Genomic DNA, 16,928 nt, shown 5'->3' on the forward strand with positions numbered 1-16,928 from the left:
ACAGACTCCAACGGAATCGCCAGAAAAATCTAGTTCCGTTTCAGTAACAGATGCTGATAGGTCATCGAGTTCAAGTTCCGAAACAAAAGCTACATCCCCGACTGCAACGGAGCGAGTAACTGAAACAGTATTTGTATCATCGTCACAGACTCCAACGGAATCGCCAGAAAGATCTAGTTCTGTTTCAGTAACAGATGCGGAAAGGTCATCAAGTCCAAGTTCCGAAACAGAAGCTACATCCCCGACTGCAACGGAGCGAGTAACAGAAACTGCATATCCATCATCGACACAGACTCCAACGGAATCACCAGAAAGATCAAGTTCCGTTTTAGTAACAGATACTGATAGGTCATTGCGTCCAAGTACCGAAACAGAAGCAACATCCCCGACTGCAACGGAGCGAGTTACTGAAACAGTATTTGTATCGTCGACACAAACACCAACGGAATCGCCAGAAAGATCTAGTTCCGTTTCAGTAACAGATGCTGAAAGGTCATCAAGTCCAAGTACAGAAACAATAGCTACATCCCCGACTGCAACGGAGCGAGTAACTGAAACAGTATTTGTATCATCGTCACAGACTCCAACGGAATCGCCAGAAAGATCTAGTTCCGTTTCAGTAACAGATGCTGATAGGTCATCGAGTCCAAGTTCCGAAACAGAAGCTACATCCCCGACTGCAACGGAGCGAGTAACTGAAACAGTATTTGTATCATCGTCACAGACTCCAACGGAATCGCCAGAAAGATCTAGTTCCGTTTCAGTAACAGATGCGGAAAGGTCATCAAGTCCAAGTTCCGAAACAGAAGCTACATCCCCGACTGCAACGGAGCGAGTAACAGAAACTGCATATCCATCATCGACACAGACTCCAACGGAATCACCAGAAAGATCAAGTTCCGTTTCAGTAACAGATACTGATACGTCATTGAGTCCAAGTACCGAAACAGAAGCAACATCCCCGACTGCAACGGAGCGAGTAACTGAAACAGTATTTGTATCATCGTCACAGACTCCAACGGAATCGCCAGAAAGATCTAGTTCCGTTTCAGTAACAGATGCGGAAAGGTCATCAAGTCCAAGTTCCGAAACAGAAGCTACATCCCCGACTGCAACGGAGCGAGTAACAGAAACTGCATATCCATCATCGACACAGACTCCAACGGAATCACCAGAAAGATCAAGTTCCGTTTCAGTAACAGATACTGATAGGTCATTGCGTCCAAGTACCGAAACAGAAGCAACATCCCCGACTGCATCGGAGCGAGTAACTGAAACAGTATTTGTATCGTCGACACAAACTCCAACGGTATCGCCAGAAAGATCTAGTTCCGTTTCAGTAACAGATACTGATAGGTCATTGCGTCCAAGTACCGAAACAGAAGCAACATCCCCGACTGCATCGGAGCGAGTAACTGAAACAGTATTTGTATCGTCGACACAAACTCCAACGGTATCGCCAGAAAGATCTAGTTCCGTTTCAGTAACAGATGCTGAAAGGTCATCAAGTCCAAGTACAGAAACAATAGCTACATCCCCGACTGCAACGGAGCGAGTAACTGAAACAGTATTTGTATCATCGTCACAGACTCCAACGGAATCGCCAGAAAAATCTAGTTCCGTTTCAGTAACAGATGCTGATAGGTCATCGAGTCCAAGTTCCGAAACAGAAGCTACATCCCCGACTGCAACGGAGCGAGTAACTGAAACAGTATTTGTATCATCGTCACAGACTCCAACGGAATCGCCAGAAAGATCTAGTTCCGTTTCAGTAACAGATGCGGAAAGGTCATCAAGTCCAAGTTCCGAAACAGAAGCTACATCCCCGACTGCAACGGAGCGAGTAACAGAAACTGCATATCCATCATCGACACAGACTCCAACGGAATCACCAGAAAGATCAAGTTCCGTTTCAGTAACAGATACTGATACGTCATTGAGTCCAAGTACCGAAACAGAAGCAACATCCCCGACTGCAACGGAGCGAGTAACTGAAACAGTATTTGTATCATCGTCACAGACTCCAACGGAATCGCCAGAAAGATCTAGTTCCGTTTCAGTAACAGATGCGGAAAGGTCATCAAGTCCAAGTTCCAAAACAGAAGCTACATCCCCGACTGCAACGGAGCGAGTAACAGAAACTCCATATCCATCATCGACACAGACTCCAACGGAATCACCAGAAAGATCAAGTTCCGTTTCAGTAACAGATACTGATAGGTCATTGCGTCCAAGTACCCAAACAGAAGCAACATCCCCGACTGCATCGGAGCGAGTAACTGAAACAGTATTTGTATCGTCGACACAAACTCCAACGGTATCGCCAGAAAGATCTAGTTCCGTTTCAGTAACAGATGCTGAAAGGTCATCAAGTCCAAGTACAGAAACAATAGCTACATCCCCGACTGCAACGGAGCGAGTAACTGAAACAGTATTTGTATCATCGTCACAGACTCCAACGGAATCGCCAGAAAAATCTAGTTCCGTTTCAGTAACAGATGCTGATAGGTCATCGAGTCCAAGTTCCGAAACAGAAGCTACATCCCCGACTGCAACGGAGCGAGTAACTGACACAGTATTTGTATCATCGTCACAGACTCCAACGGAATCGCCAGAAAGATCTAGTTCCGTTTCAGTAACAGATGCGGAAAGGTCATCAAGTCCAAGTTCCGAAACAGAAGCTACATCCCCGACTGCAACGGAGCGAGTACAAAAACTGCATATCCATCATCGACACAGACTCCAACGGAATCACCAGAAAGATCAAGTTCCGTTTTAGTAACAGATGTGATAGGTCATTGCGTCCAAGTACCGAAACAGAAGCAACATCCCCGACTGCAACGAAGCGAGTTACTGAAACAGTATTTGTATCGTCGACACAAACACCAACGGAATCGCCAAGAAAGATCTAGTTCCGTTTCAGTAACAGATGCTGAAAGGTCATCAAGTCCAAGTACAGAAACAATAGCTACATCCCCGACTGCAACGGAGCGAGTAACTGAAACAGTATTTGTATCATCGTCACAGACTCCAACGGAATCGCCAGAAAGATCTAGTTCCGTTTCAGTAACAGATGCTGATAGGTCATCGAGTCCAAGTTCCGTAACAGAAGCTACATCCCGACTGCAACGGAGCGAGTAACTGAAACAGTAGTTGTATCATCGTCACAGACTCCAACGGAAATCGCCAGAAAGATCTAGTTCCGTTTCAGTAACAGATGCGGTAAGGTCATCAAGTCCAAGTTCCGAAACAGAAGCTACATCCCCGACTGCAACGGAGCGAGTAACAGAAACTGCATATCCATCGACACAGACTCCAACGGAATTACCAGAAAGATCAAGTTCCGTTTCAGTAACAGATACTGATAAGTCATTGAGTCCAAGTACCGAAACAGAAGCAACATCCCCGACTGCAACGGAGCGAGTAACTGAAACAGTATTTGTATCATCGTCACAGACTCCAACGGAATCGCCAGAAAGATCTAGTTCCGTTTCAGTAACAGATGCTGATAGGTCATCGAGTCCAAGTTCCGAAACAGAAGCTACATCCCCGACTGCAACGGAGCGAGTAACTGAAACAGTATTTGTATCATCGTCACAGACTCCAACGGAATCGCCAGAAAGATCTAGTTCCGTTTCAGTAACAGATGCGGAAAGGTCATCAAGTCCAAGTTCCGAAACAGGAGCTACATCCCCGACTGCAACGGAGCGAGTAACAGAAACTGCATATCCATCATCGACACAGACTCCAACGGAATCACCAGAAAGATCAAGTTCCGTTTCAGTAACAGATACTGATACGTCATTGAGTCCAAGTACCGAAACAGAAGCAACATCCCCGACTGCAACGGAGCGAGTAACTGAAAGTATTGTATCATCGTCACAGACTCCAACGGAATCGCCAGAAAGATCTAGTTCTGTTTCAGTAACAGATGCGGAAAGGTCATCAAGTCCAAGTTCCGAAACAAAGCTACATCCCCGACTGCAACGGAGCGAGTAACAGAAACTGCATATCCATCATCGACACAGACTCCAACGGAATCACCAGAAAGATCAAGTTCCGTTTCAGTAACAGATACTGATAGGTCATTGAGTCCAAGTACCGAAACAGAAGCAACATCCCCGACTGCAACGGAGCGAGTAACTGAAACAGTATTTGTATCGTCGACACAAACTCCAACGGAATCGCCAGAAAGATCTAGTTCCGTTTCAGTAACAGATGCTGAAAGGTCATCAAGTCCAAGTACAGAAACAATAGCTACATCCCCGACTGCAACGGAGCGAGTAACTAAAACAGTATTTGTATCATCGTCACAGACTCCAACGGAATCGCCAGAAAGATCTAGTTCCGTTTCAGTAACAGATGCTGATAGGTCATCGAGTCCAAGTTTCGAAACAGAAGCTACATCCCCGACTGCAACGGAGCGAGTAACTGAAACAGTATTTGTATCATCGTCACAGACTCCAACGGAATCGCCAGAAAGATCTAGTTCCGTTTCAGTAACAGATGCGGAAAGGTCATCAAGTCCAAGTTCCGAAACAGAAGCTACATCCCCGACTGCAACGGAGCGAGTAACAGAAACTGCATATCCATCATCGACACAGACTCCAACGGAATCACCAGAAAGATCAAGTTCCGTTTCAGTAACAGATACTGATAAGTCATTGAGTCCAAGTACCGAAACAGAAGCAACATCCCCGACTACAACGGAGCGAGTAACTGAAACAGTTTTGTATCGTCGACACAAACTCCAACGGAATCGCCAGAAAGATCTAGTTCCGTTTCAGTAACAGATGCTGAAAGGTCATCAAGTCCAAGTACAGAAACAATAGCTACATCCCCGACTGCAACGGAGCGAGTAACTGAAACAGTATTTGTATCATCGTCACAGACTCCAACGGAATCGCCAGAAAGATCTAGTTCCGTTTCAGTAACAGATGCGGAAAGGTCATCAAGTCCAAGTTCCGAAACAAAAGCTACATCCCCGACTGCAACGGAGCGAGTAACAGAAACTGCATATCCATCATCGACACAGACTCCAACGGAATCACCAGGAAGATCAAGTTCCGTTTCAGTAACAGATACTGATAGGTCATTGAGTCCAAGTACCGAAACAGAAGCAACATCCCCGACTGCAACGGAGCGAGTAACTGAAACAGTATTTTTATCGTCGACACAAACTCCAACGGAATTGCCAGAAAGATCTAGTTCCGTTTCAGTAACAGATGCTGAAAGGTCATCAAGTCCAAGTACAGAAACAATAGCTACATCCCCGACTGCAACGGAGCGAGTAACTGAAACAGTATTTGTATCATCGTCACAGACCCCAACGGAATCGCCAGAAAGATCTAGTTCCGTTTCAGTAACAGATGCTGATAGGTCATCGAGTCCAAGTTCCGAAACAGAAGCTTCATCCCCGACTGCAACGGAGCGAGTAACTGAAACAGTATTTGTATCATCGTCACAGACTCCAACGGAATCGCCAGAAAGATCTAGTTCCGTTTCAGTAACAGATGCGGAAAGGTCATCAAGTCCAAGTTCCGAAACAAAAGCTACATCCCCGACTGCAACGGAGCGAGTAACAGAAACTGCATATCCATCATCGACACAGACTCCAACGGAATCACCAGAAAGATCAAGTTCCGTTTCAGTAACAGATACTGATAGGTCATTGAGTCCAAGTACCGAAACAGAAGCAACATCCCCGACTGCAACGGAGCGAGTAACTGAAACAGTATTTGTATCGTCGACACAAACTCCAACGGAATTGCCAGAAAGATCTAGTTCCGTTTCAGTAACAGATGCTGAAAGGTCATCAAGTCCAAGTACAGAAACAATAGCTACATCCCCGACTGCAACGGAGCGAGTAACTGAAACAGTATTTGTATCATCGTCACAGACCCCAACGGAATCGCCAGAAAGATCTAGTTCCGTTTCAGTAACAGATGCTGATAGGTCATCGAGTCCAAGTTCCGAAACAGAAGCTTCATCCCCGACTGCAACGGAGCGAGTAACTGAAACAGTATTTGTATCATCGTCACAGACTCCAACGGAATCGCCAGAAAGATCTAGTTCCGTTTCAGTAACAGATGCGGAAAGGTCATCAAGTCCAAGTTCCGAAACAGAAGCTACATCCCCGACTGCAACGGAGCGAGTAACAGAAACTGCATATCCATCATCGACACAGACTCCAACGGAATCACCAGAAAGATCAAGTTCCGTTTCAGTAACAGATACTGATAAGTCATTGAGTCCAAGTACCGAAACAGAAGCAACATCCCCGACTGCAACGGAGCGAGTAACTGAAACAGTATTTGTATCATCGTCACAGACTCCAACGGAATCGCCAGAAAGATCTAGTTCTGTTTCAGTAACAGATGCTGATAGGTCATCGAGTCCAAGTTCCGAAACAGAAGCTACATCCCCGACTGCAACGGAGCGAGTAACTGAAACAGTATTTGTATCATCGTCACAGACTCCAACGGAATCGCCAGAAAGATCTAGTTCCGTTTCAGTAACAGATGCGGAAAGGTCATCAAGTCCAAGTTCCGAAACAGAAGCTACATACCCGACTGCAACGGAGCGAGTAACAGAAACTGCATATCAATCTTCGACACAGACTCCAACGGAATCACCAGAAAGATCAAGTTCCGTTTCAGTAACAGATACTGATAGGTCATTGAGTCCAAGTACCGAAACAGAAGCAACATCCCCGACTGCAACGGAGCGAGTAACTGAAACAGTATTTGTATCATCGTCACAGACTCCAACGGAATCGCCAGAAAGATCTAGTTCCGTTTCAGTAACAGATGCTGATAGGTCATCGAGTCCAAGTTCCGAAACAGAAGCTACATCCCCGACTGCAACGGAGCGAGTAACTGAAACAGTATTTGTATCATCGTCACAGACTCCAACGGAATCGGCAGAAAGATCTAGTTCCGTTTCAGTAACAGATGCGGAAAGGTCATCAAGTCCAAGTTCCGAAACAGAAGCTACATCCCCGACTGCAACGGAGCGAGTAACAGAAACTGCATATCCATCATCGTCACAGACTCCTACGGAATCGCCAGAAAGATCAAGTTCCGTTTCAGTAACAGATACTGATAGGTCATTGAGTCCAAGTACCGAAACAGAAGCAACATCCCCGACTGCAACGGAGCGAGTAACTGAAACAGTATTTGTATCATCGTCACAGACTCCAACGGAATCGCCAGAAAGATCTAGTTCCGTTTCAGTAACAGATGCTGATAGGTCATCGAGTCCAAGTTCCGAAACAGAAGCTACATCCCCGACTGCAACGGAGCGAGTAACTGAAACAGTATTTGTATCATCGTCACAGACTCCAACGGAATCGGCAGAAAGATCTAGTTCCGTTTCAGTAACAGATGCGGAAAGGTCATCAAGTCCAAGTTCCGAAACAGAAGCTACATCCCCGACTGCAACGGAGCGAGTAACAGAAACTGCATATCCATCATCGTCACAGACTCGTACGGAATCGCCAGAAAGATCTAGTCCCGTTTCAGTAACAGATGCTGATAGGTCATCGAGTCCAAGTTCCGAAACAGAAGCTACATCCCCGACTGCAACGGAGCGGGTAACTAAAACAGTATTTGTATCATCGTCACAGACTCCAACGGAATCGCCAGAAAGATCTAGTTCCGTTTCAGTAACAGATGCGGAAAGGTCATCAAGTCCAAGTTCCGAAACAGGAGCTACATCCCCGACTGCAACGGAGCGAGTAACAGAAACTGCATATCCATCATCGACACAGACTCCAACGGAATCACCAGAAAGATCAAGTTCCGTTTCAGTAACAGATACTGATAAGTCATTGAGTCCAAGTACCGAAACAGAAGCAACATCCCCGACTGCAACGGAGCGAGTAACTGAAACAGTATTTGTATCATCGTCACAGACTCCAACGGAATCGCCAGAAAGATCTAGTTCCGTTTCAGTAACAGATGCTGATAGGTCATCGAGTCCAAGTACCGAAACAGAAGCAACATCCCCGACTGCAACGGAGCGAGTAACTGAAACAGTATTTGTATCGTCGACACAAACTCCAACGGAATCGCCAGAAAGATCTAGTTCCGTTTCAGTAACAGATGCTGAAAGGTCATCAAGTCCAAGTACAGAAACAATAGCTACATCCCCGACTGCAACGGAGCGAGTAACTGAAACAGTATTTGTATCATCGTCACAGACTCCAACGGAATCGCCAGAAAGATCTAGTTCCGTTTCAGTAACAGATGCGGAAAGGTCATCAAGTCCAAGTTCCGAAACAAAAGCTACATCCCCGACTGCAAAGGAGCGAGTAACAGAAACTGCATATCCATCATCAACACAGACTCCAACGGAATCACCAGAAGATCAAGTTCCGTTTCAGTAACAGATACTGATAGGTCATTGAGTCCAAGTACCGAAACAGAAGCAACATCCCCGACTGCAACGGAGCGAGTAACTGAAACAGTATTTGTATCGTCGACACAAACTCCAACGGAATCGCCAGAAAGATCTAGTTCCGTTTCAGTAACAGATGCTGAAAGGTCATCAAGTCCAAGTACAGAAACAATAGCTACATCCCCGACTGCAACGGGGCGAGTAACTGAAACAGTATTTGTATCATCGTCACAGAGTCCAACGGAATCGCCAGATAGATCTAGTTCCGTTTCAGTTATAGATGCTGATAGGTCATCGAGTCCAAGTTTTGAAACAGAAGCTACATCCCAGTCTGCAACGGAGCGAGTAACAGAAACTCCATATCCATCATCGACACAGACTCTGACGAAACCGTCAGAAAGAACTAGTTCCGTTTCAGTAACAGATGCTGATAGGTCATCAAGTCCAAGTACAGAAACAATAGCTACATCCCCGACTGCAACGGAGCGAGTAACTGAAACAGTATTTGTATCGTCGACACAGACACGAACGGAAACGCCAGAAAGATCTAGTTCTGTTTCGGTAACAGATGCGGAAAGGTCATCAAGTCCAAGTACAGAAACAATAGCTACATCCCCGACTGCAACGGAGCGAGTAACCGGAACTGCATATCCATCATCGAAACAGACTCCAACGGAATCACCAGAAAGATCAAGTTCCGTTTCAGTAACAGATACTGATAGGTCATTGAGTCCAAGTACCGAAACAGAAGAAACATCCCCGACTGCAACGGAGCGAGTAACTGAAACAGTATTTGTATCGTCGACACAAACTCAAACGGAACCGCCAGAAAGATCTAGTTCCGTTTCAGTAACAGATGCTGAAAGGTCATCAAGTCCAAGTTCCGAAACAGAAGCTACATCCCCGACTGCAACGGAGCGAGTAACAGAAACTGCATATCCATCATCGTCACAGACTCCAACGGAATCGCCAGAAAGATCTAGTTCCGTTTCAGTAACAGATGCTGATAGGTCATCGAGTCCAAGTTCCGAAACAGAAGCTACATCCCCGACTGCAACGGAGCGAGTAACTGAAACAGTATTTGTATCGTCGACACAAACTCCAACGGAATCGCCAGAAAGATCTAGTTCCGTTTCAGTAACAGATGCGGAAAGGTCATCAAGTCCAAGTTCCGAAACAGGAGCTACATCCCCGACTGCAACGGAGCGAGTAACAGAAACTGCATATCCATCATCGACACAGACTCCAACGGAATCACCAGAAAGATCAAGTTCTGTTTCAGTAACAGATACTGATACGTCATTGAGTCCAAGTACCGAAACAGAAGCAACATCCCCGACTGCAACGGAGCGAGTAACTGAAACAGTATTTGTATCGTCGACACAAACTCCAACGAAATCGCTAGAAAGATCTAGTTCCGTCTCAGTAACAGATGCTGAAAGGTCATCAAGTCCAAGTTCCGAAACAAAAGCTACATCCCCGACTGCAACGGAGCGAGTAACTGAAACAGTATTTGTATCGTCGACACAAACTCCAACGGAATCGCCAGAAAGATCTAGTTCCGTTTCAGTAACAGATGCTGAAAGGTCATCAAGTCCAAGTACAGAAACAATAGCTACATCCCCGACTGCAACGGAGCGAGTGACTGAAACAGTATTTGTATCGTCGACACAGACTCCAAAGGAATCGCCAGAAAGATCTAGTTCCGTTTCGGTAACGGATGCTGAAAGGTCATCAAGTTTAAGTACAGAAACAATAGCTACATCCCCGACTGCAACGGAGCGAGTAACTGAAACAGTATTTGTATCATCGTCACAGACTCCAACGGAATCGCCAGAAAGATCTAGTTCCGTATCAGTAACAGATGCTGATAGGTCATCGAGTCCAAGTTCCGAAACAAAAGCTACATCCCCGACTGCAACGGAGCGAGTAACTGAAACAGTATTTGTATCGTCGACACAGACTCCAACGAAATCACCAGAAAGATCTAGTTCCGTTTCGGTAACAGATGAGGAAAGGTCATCAATTCCAAGTACAGAAACAATAGCTACATCCCCGACTGCAACGGAGCGAGTAACCGGAACTGCATATCCATCATCGACACAGACTCCGACAAATCAACAGAAAGATCTAGTTCTGTTTCAGTAACAGATGCTGATAGGTCATCGAGTCCAAGTTCCGAAACAGAAGCTACATTCCCGTCTGCAACGGAGCGAGTTACAGAAACAGTATTTGTATCGTCGACACAGACTCCAACGGAATCGCCAGAAAGATCTAGTTCCGTTTCAGTAACAGATGCTGAAAGGTCATCGAGTCCAAGTTTCGAAACAGAAGCTATATCCCAGTCTACAACGGAACGAATAACAGAAACTCCATATCCATCATCGACACAGACTCCGACGAAACCGTCAGAAAGAACTAGTTCCGTTTCAGTAACAGATGCTGATAGGTCATCGAGTCCAAGCTCCAAAACTGAAGCTACATCCCCGACTGCAACGGAGCGAGTAACTGAAACAGTATTTGTATCGCCGACACAGACACGAACGGAAACGCCAGAAAGATCTAGTTCTTTTTCGGTAACAGATGCGGAAAGGTCATCAAGTCCAAGTACAGAAACAATAGCTACATCCCCGACTGCAACGGAGCGAGTAACCGGAACTGCATATCCATCATCGAAACAGACTCCAACGGAATCACCAGAAAGATCAAGTTCCGTTTCAGTAACAGATACTGATAGGTCATTGAGTCCAAGTACCGAAACAGAAGCAACATCCCCGACTGCAACGGAGCGAGTAACTGAAACAGTATTTGTATCGTCGACACAAACTCAAACGGAATCGCCAGAAAGATCTAGTTCCGTTTCAGTAACAGATGCTGAAAGGTCATCAAGTCCAAGTACAGAAACAATAGCTACATCCCCGACTGCAACGGAGCGAGTGACTGAAACAGTATTTGTATCGTCGACACAGACTCCAACGGAATCGCCAGAAAGATCTAGTTCCGTTTCAGTAACAGATGCTGAAAGGTCATCGAGTCCAAGTTTCGAAACAGAAGCTATAACCCAGTCTACAACAGAGCGAGCAATAGAAACTCCATATCCATCATCGACACAGACTCCAACGAAATCACCAGAAAGATCTAGTTCCGTTTCGGTAACAGATGCGGAAAGGTCATCAAGTCCAAGTACAGAAATAATAGCTACATCCCCGACTGCAACGGAACGAGTAACTGAAACAGTATTTGTATCATCGTCACAGACTCCAACTATATCGCCAGAAAGATCTAGTTCCGTTTTAGTAACAGATGCTGATAGGTCATCGAGTCCAAGTTCCGAAACAGAAGCTACATCCCCGACTGCAACTGAGCGAGTTACTGAAACAGTATTTGTATCATCGTCACAGACTCCAACTATATCGCCAGAAAGATCTAGTTCCGTTTCAGTAACAGATGCTGATAGGTCATCGAGTCCAAGTTCCGAAACAGAAGCTACATCCCCGACTGCAACTGAGCGAGTTACTGAAACAGTATTTGTATCATCGTCACAGACTCCAACGGAATCGCCAGAAATATCTAGTTCCGTTTCAGTAACAGATTCAGATAGGTCATCAAGTCCAAGTACAGAAACAATAGCTACATCCCCGACTGCAACTGAACGAGTAACTGAAACAGTATTTGTATCGTCGACACAAACTCCAACGGAATCGCCAGAAAGATCTAGTTCCGATTCAGTAACAGATGCTGAAAGGTCATCAAGTCCTAGTACCGAAACAATAGGTACATCCCCGACTGCAACGGAGCGAGTAACTGAAACAGTATTTGTATCATCGTCACAGACTCCAACGGAATCGCCAGAAAGATCTAGTTCCGTTTCAGTAACAGATGTTGATAGGTCATCGAGTCCAAGTTCCGAAACAGAAGCTACATCTCCGACTGCAACGGAGCGAGTAACTGAAACAGTATTTGTATCACCGTCACAGACTCCAACGGAATCGCCAGAAAGATCTAGTTCCGTTTCAGTAACAGATGCGGAAAGGTCATCAAGTCCAAGTTCCGAAACAGAAGCTACATCCCCGACTGCAACGGAGCGAGTAACAGAAACTGCATATCCATCATCGACACAGACTCCAACGAAATCACCAGAAAGATCTAGTTCCGTTTCGGTAACAGATGCGGAAAGGTCATCAAGTCCAAGTACAGAAACAATAGCTACATCCCCGACTGCAACGGAGCGAGTAACTGAAACAGTATTTGTATCGTCGACACAGACTCCAACGGAATCGCCAGAAAGATCTAGTTCCGTTTCAGTAACAGATGCGGAAAGGTCATCAAGTCCAAGTTCCGAAACAGAAGCTATATCCCAGTCTACAACGGAGCGAGTAATAGAAACTCCATATCCATCATCGACACAGACTCCAACGAAATCACCAGAAAGATCTAGTTCCGTTTCGGTAACAGATGCGGAAAGGTCATCAAGTCCAAGTACAGAAACAATAGCTACATCCCCGACTGCAGCGGAGCGAGAGACTGAAACAGTATTTGTATCGTCGACACAGACTCCAACGGAATCGCCAGAAAGATCTAGTTCCGATTCAGTAACAGATGCTGAAAGGTCATCAAGTCCAAGTACCGAAACAATAGGTACATCCCCGACTGCAACGGAGCGAGTAACTGAAACAGTATTTGTATCATCGTCACAGTCTCCAACGAAATCACTAGAAAGATCTAGTTCCGTTTCGGTAACAGATGCGGAAATGTCATCGAGTCCAAGTTCCGAAACAGAAGCTACATCCCCGACTGCAACGGAGCGAGTTACTGAAACAGTATTTGTATCATCGTCACAGACTCCAACGGAATCGCCAGAAAGATCTAGTTCCGTTTCGGTAACAGATGCTGATAGATCAACGAGTCCAAGTTCCGAAAAAGAAGCTACATCCCCATCTACAACGGAGCGAGTAACAGAAACTGCATATTCATCATCGACACAGACTCCAACGAAATCACCAGAAAGATCTAGTTCCGTTTCGGTAACAGATGCTGAAAGGTCATCAAGTCCAAGTACAGAAACAATAGGTACATCTCCGACTGCAACGAAGCGTGTAACTGAAACAGTATTTGTATCATCGTCACAGACTCCAACGGAATCGCCAGAAAGATCTAGTTCCGTTTCAGTAACAAATGCTGAAATGTCATCAAGTCCAAGTTCCGAAACAGAAGCTACATCCCCGACTGCAACGGAGCGAGTAACAGAAACTGCATATCCATCATCGACACAGACTCCAACGGAATCGCCAGAAAGATCAAGTTCTGTTTTAGTAACAGATGCTGAAAGGTCATCCAGTCCAAGTTCCGGAACAGAAGCTACATCCCCGACTGCAACGGAGCGAGTAACAGAAACTGCATATCCATCATCGACACAGACTTCAACGGAATCGCCTGAAAGATCCAGTTCCGTTTCAGTAACAGATGCTGAAAGGTCATCAAGTCCAAGTTCCGAAACAGAAGCTACATCCCCGACTGCAACGGAGCGAGTAACAGAAACTGCATATCCATCATCGACACAGACTGCAACGGAATCACCAGAAAGATCAAGTTCCGTTTCAGTAACAGATGCTGATAGGTCATCGAGTCCAAGTTCCGAAACAGAAGCTACATCCTCGACTGCAACGGAGCGAGTAACTGAAACAGTATTTGTATCGTCGACACAGACTCCAACGGAATCGCCAGAAAGATCTAGTTCCGTTTCAGTAACAGATGCTGAAAGATCATCAAGTCCAAGTTCCGAAACAGAAGCTATATCCCCGACTGCAACGGAGCGAGTAACAGAAACTGCATATCCGTCATCGACTCAGACTCCAACGGAATCGCCAGAAAGATCAAGTTCTGTTTCAGTAACAGATGCTGAATTGTCATCCAGTCCAAGTTCCGGAACAGAAGCTACATCCCCGACTGCAACGGAGCGAGTAACAGAAACTGCATATCCATCATCGACACAGACTTCAACGGAATCGCCAGAAAGATCCAGTTCCGTTTCAGTAACAGATGCTGAAAGGTCATCCAGTCCAAGTTCCGAAACAGAAGTTACATCCCCGACTGCAACGGAGCGAGTAACAGAAACTGCATATCCATCATCGACACAGACTTCAACGGAATCGCCAGAAAGATCCAGTTCCGTTTCAGTAACAGATGCTGAAAGGTCATCCAGTCCAAGTTCCGAAACAGAAGTTACATCCCCGACTGCAACGGAGCGAGTAACAGAAACTGCATATCCATCATCGACACAGACTCCAACGGAATCACCAGAAAGATCAAGTTCCGTTTCAGTAACAGATGCTGATAGGTTATCGAGTCCAAGTTCCGAAACAGAAGCTACATCCACGACTGCAACGGAGCGAGTAACTGAAACAGTATTTGTATCGTCGACACAGACTCCAACGGAATCGCCAGAAAGATCTAGTTCCGTTTCAGTAACAGATGCTGAATTGTCATCCAGTCCAAGTTCCGGAACAGAAGCTACATCCCCGACTGCAACGGAGCGAGTAACTGAAACAGTATTTGTTTCGTCGACACAGACTCCAACGCAATCACTAGAAAGATCTAGTTCCGTTTCAGTAACAGATGCTGAAAGATCATCAAGTCCAAGTTCCGAAACAGAAGCTACATCCCCGACTGCAACGGAGCGAGTAACAGAAACTGCATATCCGTCATCGACTCAGACTCCAACGGAATCGCCAGAAAGATCTAGTTCCGTTTCAGTAACAGATGCTGAAAGGTCATCAAGTCCAAGTACAGAAACAATAGCTACATCCCCGACTGCAACGGAGCGAGTAACTGAAACAGTATTTGTTTCGTCGACACAGACTCCAACGCAATCACTAGAAAGATCTAGTTCCGTTTCAGTAACAGATGCTGAAAGGTCATCAAGTCCAATAACAGAAACAATAGGTACATCCCCGACTGCAACGGAGCGAGTAACTGAAACAGTATTTGTATCATCGTCACAGGCTCCAACGGAATCGCCAGAAAGATCTAGTTCCGTTTCGGTAACAGATGCGGAAAGGTCATCAAGTCCAAGTACAGAAACAATAGCTACATCCCCGACTGCAACGGAGCGAGTTACTGAAACAGTATTTGTTTCGTCGACACAGACTTCAACGGAATCGCCAGAAAGATTTAGTTCCGTTTCAGTAACAGATGCTGAAAGGTCATCAAGTCCAAGTACAGAAACAGAAGTTACTTTATCATCTTCAACGGAGCAAGTAACAGAAACTGCATCTTCATCATCTACAGTCACGTTATCTCCCAAAATTGTTTCAACTTCCAGCTCATTTGTTTCTTCTTCTGTAGAACCTGTATTGGATTATACTTCAACAACAAATCTTCCTATATCTCCAGATTCTCGTTCTAATAGTTCTGAATGTACATCTCCTGGATTCTTTCCAAATCCAGATGATTGCTCTAAGTTTTATAGATGTGTTCGTATTGGTTTGCTGAATTTATTTACTAGGTTTGATTTTGTGTGTCCTGACGGACGTGTTTGGGATCAAGACTTGTTTATGTGCAATTTCCCATGGGCTGTTGCAAGCTCTAATTGTAAGAGTAAAGAATTTCCTACTCCAGATATAGATGATGAGTCTGACCCTCCAAAAGACAACAACATATGTCCAATTGGAAAATTGACTGGTGATCAAATTGCGCTTGTTTGTCCTTCTGGATTCCGAAAGCATCCGAAATATTGTAATGTCTTTTATCAGTGCACATCTGAAAGTAATTTAGACGTCAATATTGCCTTGTTTGCATGCCCTGATGGTATGATTTACAACGCAGAGAAAATTCAGTGTGTTCTTGCGAATGTGTTTAACTACTTATTCTTAGGCTGTAAAGACATTCTTGTCAGTCCGACGGATAACTTGGTTCCTATTGTGAGTATTTTATCTCTTTTATGACACTTTTAAGTTTATTAGAATTTTATTTATTTGTAATGAATTTGTTTTTCAGTTGAGCGTACCGTCTACTCCACTTTGTCCATACCCAGGATCTTTCCCGTATCATCCAGGTTGCTCAAATGCATTCTTCAAATGTAGACGCGATCGAAAAGGCTCATTACGAGGTTATCTGTATAAATGTCCTCCTGAAAACGTATTTTCTCCATTTTCAAGAAAGTGCGAGCCTGCAAAATATTTTCCTCAATGTTTAAAAGTTAGGGCTAATTATCGTATGGAATCTTCCTCTAGTATGCATATGACCCATCATAATATTTTTTATTTTGGAAAACAATTACCTTAAAATCTTATATAAACTTAGAACGCATTTACATTTACTATTATCATTAACAATATCTTCCTTATGTTGCGTAAAATAAAGCAATAATTATTACAGCATTTAAGAAATATTTTTAAAAATTATAGAAAATGAGCGAGCATCTAATGAAATAATAAAAATTACATTGTAGACTATGTGATGAAAATACTAATTTTATATAAATCTACTTCCTACTGCTAAATTAAAATAACCATTTTTTTTCAATATCA

The 16,928-nt window shown here is 44.7% G+C and overlaps 1 protein-coding gene across 1 annotated transcript; it reads left to right on the top strand.

Moving 5' to 3' along the window:
• Positions 1-50: 50 nt before the first annotated feature.
• Positions 51-16,811, top strand: LOC122515070 (mucin-17-like). The gene is made up of 22 exons (XM_043632286.1): positions 51-60; positions 126-2,378; positions 2,493-2,559; positions 2,643-2,990; positions 3,171-3,382; positions 3,641-3,855; positions 3,942-4,242; positions 4,501-4,674; positions 4,932-5,969; positions 6,084-6,257; positions 6,372-7,121; positions 7,380-7,553; positions 7,668-7,841; positions 7,956-8,129; positions 8,348-10,113; positions 10,219-10,329; positions 10,419-11,908; positions 12,002-12,174; positions 12,418-12,591; positions 12,706-13,196; positions 13,242-16,319; positions 16,396-16,811. Exons 1-22 carry the CDS (start codon positions 51-53, stop codon positions 16,681-16,683), a joined length of 13,635 nt encoding a protein of 4,544 aa, XP_043488221.1. The 3' UTR covers positions 16,684-16,811.
• Positions 16,812-16,928: the final 117 nt, after the last annotated feature.

This window comes from Polistes fuscatus, unplaced genomic scaffold, assembly GCF_010416935.1.
Source record: "Polistes fuscatus isolate 324 unplaced genomic scaffold, CU_Pfus_HIC Scaffold1, whole genome shotgun sequence".
Classification (NCBI taxonomy): Eukaryota; Metazoa; Arthropoda; class Insecta; order Hymenoptera; family Vespidae; genus Polistes; species Polistes fuscatus.

Excerpts from the sequence above, each read along its gene's own strand:
- LOC122515070 (XM_043632286.1), top strand. Across the intron at positions 6,258-6,371 it reads TGATAAGTCATTGAGTCCAA|TAACAGATGCTGATAGGTCA; the intron begins GTACCGAAACAG and ends GTTCTGTTTCAG. Across the intron at positions 10,114-10,218 it reads AAAGATCTAGTTCCGTTTCG|ACTCCAACGGAATCGCCAGA; the intron begins GTAACGGATGCT and ends TCATCGTCACAG.